The sequence below is a fragment of the Pholcus phalangioides genome, unplaced genomic scaffold (genome assembly GCF_987345545.1).
Source record: "Pholcus phalangioides strain wild (caught in Gottingen) unplaced genomic scaffold, Ppha-v1.0 ptg000022l_1, whole genome shotgun sequence".
Classification (NCBI taxonomy): domain Eukaryota; kingdom Metazoa; phylum Arthropoda; class Arachnida; order Araneae; family Pholcidae; genus Pholcus; species Pholcus phalangioides.
In genome coordinates this window covers 18,787,848-18,801,085 of record NW_028301615.1, presented here as the reverse complement: position 1 = coordinate 18,801,085, position 13,238 = coordinate 18,787,848, and the positions used below count along the sequence as shown (strand labels likewise).

General features: G+C 32.9%; 1 protein-coding gene across 6 annotated transcripts in view; it reads right to left on the bottom strand.

The window, feature by feature from the left end:
- The window catches only part of LOC149069938 (FK506-binding protein 15-like), a 44,323-nt gene that overhangs the window by 4,996 nt on the left and 26,089 nt on the right, over nt 1-13,238 (bottom strand). For 2 of the 6 annotated variants that reach the window (XM_089249970.1, XM_089249971.1), the window contains exons 22-27: nt 12,667-12,726; nt 12,052-12,204; nt 8,654-8,761; nt 8,449-8,545; nt 6,185-6,694; nt 2,848-2,906 (exon numbers count right to left, since the gene is read on the bottom strand). In XM_089249970.1, coding sequence (XP_089106096.1) covers nt 2,848-2,906; nt 6,185-6,694; nt 8,449-8,545; nt 8,654-8,761; nt 12,052-12,204; nt 12,667-12,726 — 987 coding nt within the window. Of the gene's footprint in view, nt 1-635; nt 714-2,847; nt 2,907-6,184; nt 6,695-8,448; nt 8,546-8,653; nt 8,762-12,051; nt 12,205-12,666; nt 12,727-13,238 lie in introns of all 6 variants that reach the window. The other 4 variants (XM_089249974.1, XM_089249975.1, XM_089249976.1 and 1 more) reach the window with 3 other exon arrangements.

The window sequence follows — 13,238 nt, the reverse complement described above, 5'->3', positions numbered from 1 at the left end:
ACAAAAATTTTAGAACTGCACTGCCCAACATGATTTTCAAGTCGAAGTCTGTACTTGTTGTGTATAGGGCACCAACCCATTTCAAGCAAGCTTCAAACAGCAGTATGGCACTATCCTAAAATTACTTGGTTATGAATATACAAATTATTTTTCTGACAAAGTCATAAACAAGGTTATTCCCACTGTATTGAGTCTCCTCCTATAGGAATAACGCCCAAGTTAAGAAACGCTGAAAATCTAATACTGCACAGATCAAACTCTGTATGAAGCAAGTATCCATCATGCTCCAATACTGCTCATAACAGAACAAAGAGCAACTCTATAACCCCTGCCTGTTCTAGTTATTGTGAAAACACACACACACACTAACTGCGACTAAAACTGAATAGTAACCCTATCCAATGAATAGTAAAAATGGCTACACAGACACCCAAACTAAAACTCCAGAAACAACTCCAGATATCAAAGATTAGTACACTGAAAACAAAAAAACTGCTTCACACCAATTCCGATTTCTCGAAAGAAGCGATCATACTCTAATGGTGAAAGGGATGAAGCATTCCAGGATAGATATGCAAAGCCAAGCAACACTTATGAAAGTCAAGAAAGAAATTTTGGCACTTCATGCGTAGTACCTTCATGTGCAATCAGTCTATCTAAAGAACCCCAGCAGATTCACCTGCACCTTCTGTAAGCGAGTCATGTTGATTTTTCTAAAGAGAGTTAGTACATAAGTTAGAGTTAAAAGAATAGAGTTGAACTCACAGAGACAAGGAAGAACAAACATCACGACAAAAATCACAGATGATTGGCAATTACACACATTTATCACAATTATATACATATACATTTCTTTAACCAGTCATCTGGCCAATTAATTTCTCTGTGTGCTACCCCCTGGTGCCCTTTTTAATGAAGATGCACGAAAAATTTTCTTTGTTTTAGTTTGAAGCTAATCTATATACATAAAATTGTTTTTGTTTGTGAGTATGTGTGTCTGTTCTCTCTACAAATGAGCAATTTTAAACTGATCATTGCCAAATTTCGCATGTGTACCAAACAAGACCCAGATCAAACAATTAAAAGTTTGTCAAAGCTAGGCAAAAATTGAAATGGGTGAAAAACTGTTGGGCAACAATGGTTTATAAACCTCAATATTGATTTTTGGAATGTTCACTTTGGTTACAGTGATCTCAAACAATGTGTTTCAGGTATGTTTATCCCTTTGTAATGGTTTGTCATTTCTTCGATGCTCCCAGTATATGAAAAAACCCGGGTAGCACAGAGTTGCCAGGTATTATAGCTAGCAAAGCTGGACAAATCGCAAAAATAATCTAGGCAACAGAAAATTTTTTTTACCAGACGAAAAAGGTTAGAAATAATGCATCTTTTGACTTTTCCCAGGGCATTGACCAGATTTCATGTTGGTAGATATGCTGCTACAAATTCAAAACATTTTGTGCTGCTTTAAGCCTGCAATTTAGTAACTACACAAACAACATTTTAGGCACCAATACCAATTTTTTAGTCGCCATAGCGACCTGGCACCTGAGATTTGTCCAGCCCTGATAGCTAGTGAAATATATTTTTTGATTAAAATTTTTTATAAATAGATTAACACTAAGTTTGTCATGTTCTTTGCTGTTTGTGCAAAATAATAATGATGTAACTACCAATTAGTTTTCTAAATAGAGGTAGAGGAATTATTAATTATATAAAATAACAGCATGGGTTGTTCGAGAAAATGAAAGCAGGAAAAATATTTCTTGAAATATGATTGTTCAACTCCATCTACTGGCTCGACTACTAAACTGCACATGTACCTTGTTCATATTCCTCTGCGGAACTTCTAACGAATTGGTACATGCTGGAATGTGCATGTCCGTGTCGTGAACCTAATGTGAAGCTTGTTTTTGTGTAATGCCTGTTATGCTGCTGCCATCTACCACATATTTTTCAAACTATGAGTGAAGTGTAATGTTTGAAAATTTTACTGTTGTTAAGCCATACTGGCTAGACTAAGGTATAAAGATGCCTGCGCAGGTGGCAGCAGCGCAGTATGATGAATTATTCTCTCGTATCATGAGGAATAGACTGAAATTGGCATGATGTGCTATTCCATCATAGGCACCACTGTTACGTATGGCCACGACATCCTATTCAGTTATAGCCAGATGACTCGTTAAATTAGGACTCATTAAGAAGAATGCAAATATATAATTGATTTTTCTTTAGAATTATATGTTACTAGAGACAACAAATTTGCTATACGAAATGGTGCTATGTACGTTGTTGTTTTCTCAAAATAGTCAGAAATAATTTCTGGTTGTGAAATGAAGACAGCACGATTAAGAACTCTAGCTCTGATATTGGTATCAGCTAAGAAAAAGGTTCGGAACTATTGTGTTACACATTATTATTTAATGTGCCTAATATATTCAGTACTCAATTTTATCAGCTCAAAACATCGGTTTAGATAACATTCAGAAAAGCAACAAGATAGGATCATAACAAGGAGGGGGGGGGGGATAAATTAACATTTGTCTAAAACAATTTATATTTGTTCATATTTTTGATTTTGAAAAAAAAAATTAAGAGAAATTTCTGACAATTCAAAGCATATTAAAGCCAATTTTTTCCAAATTTGCTCAATTACTTTCAAAATGCTATTAAATTTGCAAAAAAACCAAAAAACCACTATTCATCTGTTCATGCACGAATGCTACGAGCAATGTTTTTCATGCATACATGCATGAATGAAAGAAAATAAAAAAGCCATGCCATATAAATTTAAACACCATTATTCTCTAAGTTACTGTAAAAAATAAACAAATAAATAAATCTCACATCTGGCGTTTTTGAACCAGTATCTTCCTTTCTGGCAATGGCAGCATTTTCAAAATCACCTGTAATGATAAACACAGATCGTGAGACATCAGTTAAGGTGCTCCTGCTGCAAGTGATGTTTCAAGAGTTTTAATCACTCAAGGAACAAAATTGTGGTAAAATATCATTTAGGAATGAGAAGTATGAGACAGCCACCAAAACAACTTTCAATCAACAAAATTTGGAATATAATATGACACTGAACGAGACAAATCACATTAGTGTTTTTTCCTCACTAAGCAAAATTCTGCATCAACAAGATTCAACTGTCCACGTATCCATTATTAATACACAAGAAATCAAATATGCATAATAGTTTTTAAAAAACACTACATTTCAAAAAGTACTATAAAATTGATAGTTGTAATTTGGAATAATTCGAAGAATTTGATTTGAAACAGGAAGTGGACATTTAACATCTTATAAGTTGATTAATGTTGAACCCTGATTTAACGAATCAGAAGAAACCAAAAATTTTTTCATTAAATTGAAGAAATCATTAAATCCTGGTCAAATTGATCAGAAGCGTAAACACACTCAAAACGGAAAATTTCAAAAGCTGATTGCTGTTACAGCTTATTTCTGATAACAATTAAAAAAAAACATTTAAAAATGTTAAAAAAATGTTTTTAAAAATTAAAAGCATTTAAAAATTGCTTGATAGAAGTTTGTTTGTTACATCCAACATTTTTATCAAATTCGATCGAAATTGTCTTTTGTTTTGCCTAACCAAAAAATGTTTTCTCTTCAGATGACAAAATTCTTTGCTTGTGAAGAAAGAGCACAAACTGGGAGTAACTCTTCTTACTTCTTTACTGAAATCTAAACATGAACAGCACAATGTTTTACAGTATTAGTTTACACCAACTAGTCACTGAAACATACTTCTCATGTACACTCTAAATGAGTTTATTGCCTTCTTTATTCAAAAGGGGACACATTCCTACTTCCCTACCTTTTTTTTGTTTTGTTTGTCTCTAAATAACAGCTGAAGTCAAATCGTTGGATTGGGGTTTTGAGAGATGAGAAACAAGAAAAAATTAAAGTTGTTACATCAAGGATTCTTATTTGTTAAATAGGGGTTTAACTTTTATTTTTGTCAGAATTTGAGAAAACTGCATTCAATCAGGGAATTTGGTCGGCTGAAGTTGGTTTTCTGTGGTTCCCAACTTCAAGGCGCAAATGCGAGCCATTATATCAGGGTCCAATGGTATATATCTATACAATATTTATCAGACTTATGAGCTGGAAATCAATTTTAGGAACGACTGTGTTCATGTCTACCCACTGAGATTTGAATCAAGACCTAATAGGACCATAAATGGTGAGCTAATTACTCAGCTGCCAGATAACTGTAATACAAATACAGGGTATACATAATTTATTGCCAGGGTTTCATTTTACCTCATAATGAATTAAAAAATCATGAGGAAAAATAATTACTCAATTGTAAGGATACAACTCAAAATTCTTTTATCTATGTAATTATAACAACATTTTGCATAGTGGAAAGTTATATCAAAATTAAAAATAGCCATTGCTGAAGAGAATACATAAGTTATATACTAAATGCACTGATTCCTCTAAAATAACAGCTATCGTACCACCTGACTTTTTCTTGTGAAGGTCTTGTCAAGGACAATGTCTAAAAGACCACAGTGTATTCTAACTTAGTGAACTGGATCACAGAATTTTAATCCAAACTGTTACGCAGCAAAATGATAGAAAAACATTTGAAGGAAATTGTATAGCATTCTCTCTACTATATGCCACAAAAAAGGTAGCTACGTAAAAAACTATATAACTCTATACATATAAGATTGATTTTAAGTCTATGTATGTTCCCCACACAAATCTAATTTTAGACAAAATTTGGCTACATAAATTTAACCACCCTTCTCTCATTCTAGTTCAATTTTCTTGACTACTCTTTCTTTGTTCCATAAAGGGAGCTTTATCTTGTTCTTCCTCAGTCGGAAGTTCAACCTCCAGAGGAAAGTGGGGGGGGGGGGGGCATGTTGACTAGCTGAGGTACAGTAGGGTCAGATTCCTCTTTTAGTGTAGATGGAAGGAAGATCCACGCTCTTTCCTCTTTTGTCTTGATTTTCACAGTTGTGTAAGACAATATTCTCGGCCTCTTTGCTTCTTAGCAAGGGGGAACGGTAGTACTCCTACTAACCGATGGAGGAATACGAGTTAACTCCCATGCAGAAGACTCACTGGAATTGTTACGAGACTTTCTCTGGCTTGTTTCTTCAAACATCTTTCTCAAAGAAAGCAGCTGTTCTTAAATTCTAGAAATTCTGTTGAGCACATGAACTGTGGGAAGATTGCAACAATCTCATGCAGCAAAATTAAGAACGAATCCCTTATCCATTGCAAGCTTAAGGGTGACGATGTTGTCCCCTCATCTCCAGCACTGAACAAGTGTTTGTTCACGAACCTCGACCTCAGACTCTATAGGCCCCTTGTAAATATGGCACTGATGATAGGCTACTTCAGAAGTTTGTCAGAGCCAGGAAAATGCCCGAAATGGGCTGAAAACTGTCAGGTAACTCGTTTATAAGCCTGAACAATCACTTTTGGTTGCAGTGATTTCCAAACAATACGTTTCAAACATGCTTATTCCAATGGTTTGCAATTTCTTCAGCACTCCCAGTTATATGGAGAAAAATTGGGCAGTGCCGGGCATTATAGCTAGTAATTATTAGAAATTTCTTAGTTTTACTTTAAAGTACTGTTATCATTTTTTCAATATGATTTGTATTCAAAAGTTATGAGGTAATGAAACCCTGAAAAATAGTTTGTGTATATCTAGTATTTACAAAGTCTGTTGGTTATGAAACCTCGAAAAAACACTTGTAGTTTTATATCTCCTTGAGATGGGAAGCGGGGTGTGTCCGGTCCTTCAATGTTCAATATAGTTTTTCCACTTTTTAAAATACATATACAAGTTTTTCTTTCAAACCAGTGTCAAAAAATTTTGTTGGTAAAATTTAATTTGAAAGTGCATCGAGAAAATTCTAAGGTATGCCAAGTATCCTGTTAATTTTTTATCATTTCCGTTATCTAATGCTTTTGAGTTAATTTACCCAAAATGAAAGTCAATATTGTATCACACCAGTGTTACAAGTTTTGAAATAATGGTTTTAAAATATAAAGGTTATTCACGGAATCAAAACTTCAATTAGTTGTCATTAGTTGAAAATTATAACATTATTCATGCAGGTATAATTCAGGTTTGCCCAATTTTAAACCACCACCACATCTGAGAATGAAATTTTTTTTAAAAACTGACCAGAATTGTCATTATTTTCAGAGGTTGAATCATCGTGTTTTTTGCGTTGAATTTCTGTATTTTTCTCTTGAATTTCAGTATTTTTGCCTTGAATTTCAGCATTTTTGTCTTGAGTAACATTATTTTTGTCTTGAATATCTGTATTATTTTCATAGATTGGATCATCAGGTTTTTTGTCTTGAATATCTGTACTATTTTCATAAATTGGATCATCAGGTTTTTTGTCTTGAATATCTGTATTTTGGTCTTGGTTATCTGTATTTTTTTCCTTGTCTTGAACATCAAATTCAGTAGATTGTGCCGTAGGTTCATCACAGCTATTACCTCTCATACCACTATCTTCAATCGCAGGACCTCCAACCTGGCTAGCAGAACTTATACTGACGTCGGAACCACTTTGCACACTTTCCATGGACACTTCATTTGGAGGTGTTTGGTAAGTTTCAGGAGTTGATGAATACTCTAATTGTTTGCCAGCTGCCTCTCTGGGAACACCTGCAGGCATATCGGCTAGAAAAAGAAAATTGAACTCAGATGGGCATGATGGTAAATCTAATACATGATGTAATATTTAAAATGGCTAGGTCAAATACAGTGAAAATCCTACATAACAATAATCCCCTATGTAAGGATATTACTCTCTGGTCCCTATGCACTTTTCATGATAATATATTCCGTCTATGTAACAATAAATATGTTTCTCTGGTTCCTGGAGTGTTTATATATATATGTAGAAGTTTCACTGTATTGGAACACTTATATCTGATCTGCACTTTCAAAATGTTTCGAAAGTTATAAATCAGTTTGGTACCAAATTTTCCCTGAAGCTCCACAGACTTGGTATAAAAACAATAGACCATAATGAAGCCACTGATCAACATTTAATTAAAAAAAAAAAATGTTTTAGAGTTGACAGAGTGAGAGAAAGTTCTTTTACACCACAGAGCTATGAACTGGTAGAAAGAATTATTTTCCAAGTACAGTGATACTTTGGCTAATGAAGCTGATTCATTCTGGAATCAAGTTTATCAGTTAAAACATGATTTCTTATAGATTTGTATGGAAAATCGTTTAATTCCTTCCAGAAACAGCCTAAAATTTAAAGATAAGTTTTTAAAACACCAAGGGGCACTTTAAAAAGACAAAAACTGATTGAAGGCTAAAATTAACAGCTTCAAAATTAGACAAATGAGAATCCACAGGAAGATGAGACACTCTGAGGATCTTTTTTATTTTACACACAAAGAAAAAGATTTAGAAGTGGAAATGAGTTAATCAGGATTGAGTGACAGTAATTCTGATGATGACTAGCATAATGCGACTGTTTCATATTTGCATATGCATCAACGAAAATGTTCATGAGCTGAATCTGCTAGTCAAGGTTTGAGGTAGATATATCATTAAAAAAACATTCTTAGCCAAACAATTCATGAGCTGAGGCATTCATTAGCCAAGCTATCACGAAACACTCAATCCTGCAACTTCTCTGAAGAAAAAAAAAAAAGAGGTTAGGTGGAACTTCGGTTAGTGAGCAAAAATTATGAATGGATTTTGATTCCATTAATGAGCAGTGATTCAAATTATGATAAAAATTTGATCTTTATTTAGTTCCATGTGATTACAACTTAGCCAATGGTTTTTTGCTTTCACCCACGCACACATTGTAAAATTGTAATATTCTCCTCTACAGTCTCTGGCCAGCATGCCTCGCTAGCAAAATAAACACACATGCAAGTATGAATGTTTAAAATATGAAACAAGATGTAGCAGTGTAGCATGCATATATGCACTTTAGAGATTTTTATTTTTATTTTGTGGCCTATGGAGAAGTTTGATTTGATGTATTAGTGATCTGGATAACAAGCATGTTAATGGAAAGAGTTACGCTCATTAATCAAAGTTCAACTGTACAGCAACATCTCAATATAACGATACTCTGTGGACCAAGAAAAATATCACTATAAAGGGATTATTGTTATATCTAGAGGCAGCAGTTCAACATTAGACGCACACATTTCCAAACAAGAGTTGAAAATATATCGTTTTAGAGGCATTTATCATTATATAGAGTATCATTGTCTTGAAGTTTCGCTGTATTTTATTTCGATTTGCTCAGTTTTTCAACTTTAGCAAAACAGCCAAAAATAAGTGACAAGTATTTTTGATGATTCATTTCCAATCCTTAAAAATTCATAATTTTAATAACAATTTGCTATATAATTACTTAAATCTTATGTTAATTTTCAAATAGAGACTTTACTTACATTTTTCCACCATTCGCAATGCTTCGCGACTAGGTGTAGACCGATCCTGATTTTCAGACAACTGCTGATTTTTTTCGATAAATGACATTGTGACCCTCTAAATAAAAGAAAAAATATACATTTTGTAAGAGGAAATCAGAAAAACGAAATCAATGAAGACACAACATGATAATACTCAATTCTATTCGGCAATAGATATTATCACCTGTATAACTGATAGGCAAATTTTAAGAACTTCGGCTCCAGAAAAATTTTCACCCTGCTTCACTTCTGAGCGTAACAACTTGTACACTATATTCATAGCCTTCTTTATCTTTGTGTTTATATGGAAAATGAATAAAAAAGTATCATTATTTACTGTTGGTGCATTAATTTACGATAACTGCTGAAAAGTCTATAAATTTCAGTAATTAAATAAAGTTTTATAAAAAAAATCTTTATTGAGATGAAAGAAGGTCATCAATAACTCCTTGTTAAAAAAAGTCAGGGTATACAGAATACTTTGCGTGTTTGTGCAGTCGGATATAAATTGGTGCAATCAAAAGAACTAAGCCTATAGCTGCCGCTCTGAGTGAGCAAAGCAGGCATTAAGAACTCCCTGAACTTAAACAATGATAGGTTAGTCAGAAAATATTGTATTTCTCAACCTGGAAAACATTGTAAAATATTACAGTTCATGAAAGTTTAATTCTCATGATGCACATGAGGAAAAAAAATATTAATCAATATATTAATTTACAATTTACTTACAATATAAGTAATATATTAATGAGTAATATATTGAAGTAATATATGAGTAATATATTAAAGTAATATATTAAAGTAATATATTAAAGTAATATATTAAAGTAATATATGAGTAATATATTAAAGTAATATATGAGTAATATATTCATGATGCGATAAAGTAGTTCTAGGAACCCTCTTCTATATTATAGGAGAGGGTTTCTAGAACTACTTTATCGTATCATGAATGAAAGCCAGAACTCTGCTGCAGACATATCCCATAGCCAAGATCTTTTTCAGCCCAGCTTCATGGCAACAGAATACTGTATTAAACTTCAAAAATATCACCATTTGACCAACATATAAAATAATAATATGGCATAATATAATTAGATGCATTCTACCTCAAAAACAGCCTCTAGTATTTTTTTTTTTTTTGGTGTAAAATACACAATTTTCGAACCGTCAAAAACATGATTTTTGAACAGTCAAATGTGTGGTGATCTCTGCAATCATTCATTATTGATGAATCTTGAACTAGTTAAATGTTGATGAGAATTAGGTATTGTCCAGACTAGTTGGTCACCCCTGTTCCTCTTACGAATCTGCCCTCATTTGCTCAGAAAATGTCTAGGTATAAAAATATTGACTGATATGATGCCTTGGGGTTTCCTGTGATCTACAACTTCCATTGAACTGGATCTCTCACGGTGACCAGAACGACTTGCTGTCTTCTAGGTGAAAGGATGTACTAGGACTATCTGAACTTGCTTGGACATTAAGCACACAGATCCCCTTCCTTCATTGGGGAAATCACACATTAAGAATGTGGTGTAATCAAGAAACAGAATCAGATGCTTAATATGAAAAATGTTTAATTTGGATTTTTGTTTTGACTGTAAAAAATAGGTGACATTAAATGTTTTGACTGTGAAAACTCATACGTTGTGTTTCTATTTTCTTTATGAGTAGAAATCAAAGTTTCAGAAAGATTTTGACTGGAATTGATTAGAGGATTTCAAATTCCTGAAACCTTAAAAATACAAACATTGGTACATCAGGTAGATAGATTTTTGACCTGGGATATCATGTTTTATGTTTGAATCATGATAAAATCTTGTGGCTCTATAGTAAGCGTGTGTTAATCTTTCTTATGATGCAAATTAAACCTATAATTGTGGCATAGGTGTTTTCATAACCTTTGTAACCAATTTTAAACTGCAGATTTGCAGCCCACTTGTTCATTCGAAATACATAAAATAAATAAAATGCAAATAATAATGAAAACAAAATAAATAATTTGTCAAATACATAAGTTAAGCATTCAACTCAATAGCAGCTGAAAACACTGTAAATATCAAGATTAAACTTTGAGTTGTGTAAATCTAGGCTCATGATACATATTATGTTCAACTTATTCAACAATAAGTGTAAGTTTCCTAATGAATATATTAGCTAAATTTTTACATCAATTTTCAAAGAAAAGCATGCCATTTTGGTGAGAGAGGTCTGGTTGACAAGTTCAACCGCCACAAGAATGTAATTTTGGACTGTAGTAGCAGATTAAAGAACATTTATTATTTTATAAGGATTGTTTGGCTGAAGCATAGATTAATAGACTCTGGTTGTCTATAAACTTCCACTTATACACATGAAAATGAAAACCAAATCACTACAATAGTATATTGATGACAGATAGTTTACAATAGCAACCTCTACTCTTCAGGTGGCTGCCCAATGCTAAACAAATCTTGCCACAGTGAGCAATAGACAAATACAAAGGCCACAACAGGCAAAATGCCTAATGAGGCGACTGAAAAACGATGCCTATAGAAATATTAATGTCAAATATGTAACCAAAATTCAACAACCCAATATAAATCATATCTCACGAAAGAAAAAACTAATAATACTATATACTACACTGTCCATAAAAAAGGTTATGGTTGCCTTACCTAAGTACGGAGAGCGCTTCTCGATTTATCCCAATATGTTTAACATACCTTTTAAAAGTATCAATTGTGTTAGAATTCACAAGACCCCCTAAAGTAAACTCTTTCATTCATTAGCAACCCTGCTGGAGAAAAACTCCCTGTAACATCACAACTTGGAATTGTTTCTTACTAAACGATACTGATGTCCCCTTGCCGAAGCAGTTGCTTGACAGTGTATTAATAACTCATGGTCCATCCTATCCTACCTGTTGAAAATTTTAAACACTTTGATCATATACCCCGACAATACACAAGAGCATGTGTAGCTCTTCTCTGCACCCCCCTTTTCCAACCACGTCTATGTCCCTCTGTAGGTATGGTCTCCAAAACCTTCCAGAATACTCCAGGACCGCACAACATTTAAGCTGTACTCATAAGAATATCCATTCATTGATTGTTTTTCTTGAGAAGATAGATGGCATCACCTTAACACACACACATACATACATTAAACTTGTACAAATGCACAGTTAGGTTCCACAATAATTAGCGCAATAAACTCTGATTTAAATACCTTATGTGTAAACACTGCACTCAGATTTCACTCAATCAACTCATATGATGTGACATTCACATCCTTTTGGAACCGGGCCTATAGTTCCGTTGATGTGAACATCACACGCATGCATAAAGTTCTATATCTTCACATAACTTCCAAGACAGCTAACATGAAAGGATGTGAATGTCATGTCATACTAGTTGATTGAGTTAATTCTGAAACAGCCATCTCTTCAAAAGTAAAATGATAGAAAACTGCCTCTGCTGTGATAAATCAGGACTGTGCACCAGAAATGAAAGCATGGTATACAAGTTTTTCTTTGAAGGAATAATTCATACAATGGTAGAATTTGGTTAAAAAATAAAATGAAGAAACATAAAATACCTCTGACTCAAAGTAGTCTGTAGGCATATTTTGTCCCATTAATGTTTGCAGAGATACACTGTTTGACAACTTCTTAACTTCTGCTGTCAAGAAACTGATTTGGCTTTCATACTTCTCCTTTAAATGTTGAGCATTCTTATACACTTCTTCATACTAGAAAAATTACAGAAAACATACAAAATAAATAAAATATCAACAAAAACAAAACTTTTTTCACTCACCTATACATTAATTCTAACTTGGCTATTCGCCAGAAAAAATTGTTTTATTACTGGCTTATTTTCAGTCTTTCAAATCCTGTGTGAAACCAGTTTTTTGCAATGAGTTAAAAATATAAAAAAAAGCAGCCTGATGTTGCAAATTTAATCCATCATAAATCTCCTCTATTATGGTTTGAAATACTTAAATTCATAGTTTCAGAAACATTGTCACTGGATAGCTATCTAAAGGCCTCCAGGCAGGAAAAAACTCATTATATAACCGCACTGTATACTATGAAGATCACATGCTTTGAAAATGAAAATACTGAATTGACTAAATATTAGATTGTTATAAGTTATAGTATATCTGAAAATAATCCTAAATAAAACAATAGCACAAAGGAATCGAAATTACCTTTTTTTTCCACATCCTTGCTTCAGTGAGCCCTTCTTCCGATGACAAAGCTTTCTGTTCCTTTGGAGGAAAACGGAAAATGAATTCATTGCAATAAAAAGTTTGCACCAATATAAATTTCAAAATTCACTTCAGTTAAAACAGGAAAATTAATTGAACAATAATCCTCAACTGATATAAAATATAAAATTGCCTGTTGTTCTTAATATAAGATATCTGAATACTTTATACACTAATTAGTTTTGGTAATTGGAAATAATATTAATACATGTTTTATTCTATTTTTAATAAAACATTTATTGTCAATTTACAGAGACATGATAAAATTAAACAAAAAATGTTATATAGCATGGTACCACTGGATACACCTCAATCTATCAAGCCACACAAAGTGAGTTACATAATAAGGTAAAAATGTATATGTTATGGTAAATGTGATAAATTGGTTATTATGCATACTTACCAATCATCTTGGTAAGTTTAATAAATTTATCTGAATAAATTTATCTGCATAATACCAAAGTGTTGTTGGTAAATTAGATAAATACTAAAAACATTATCACTTTTACCAG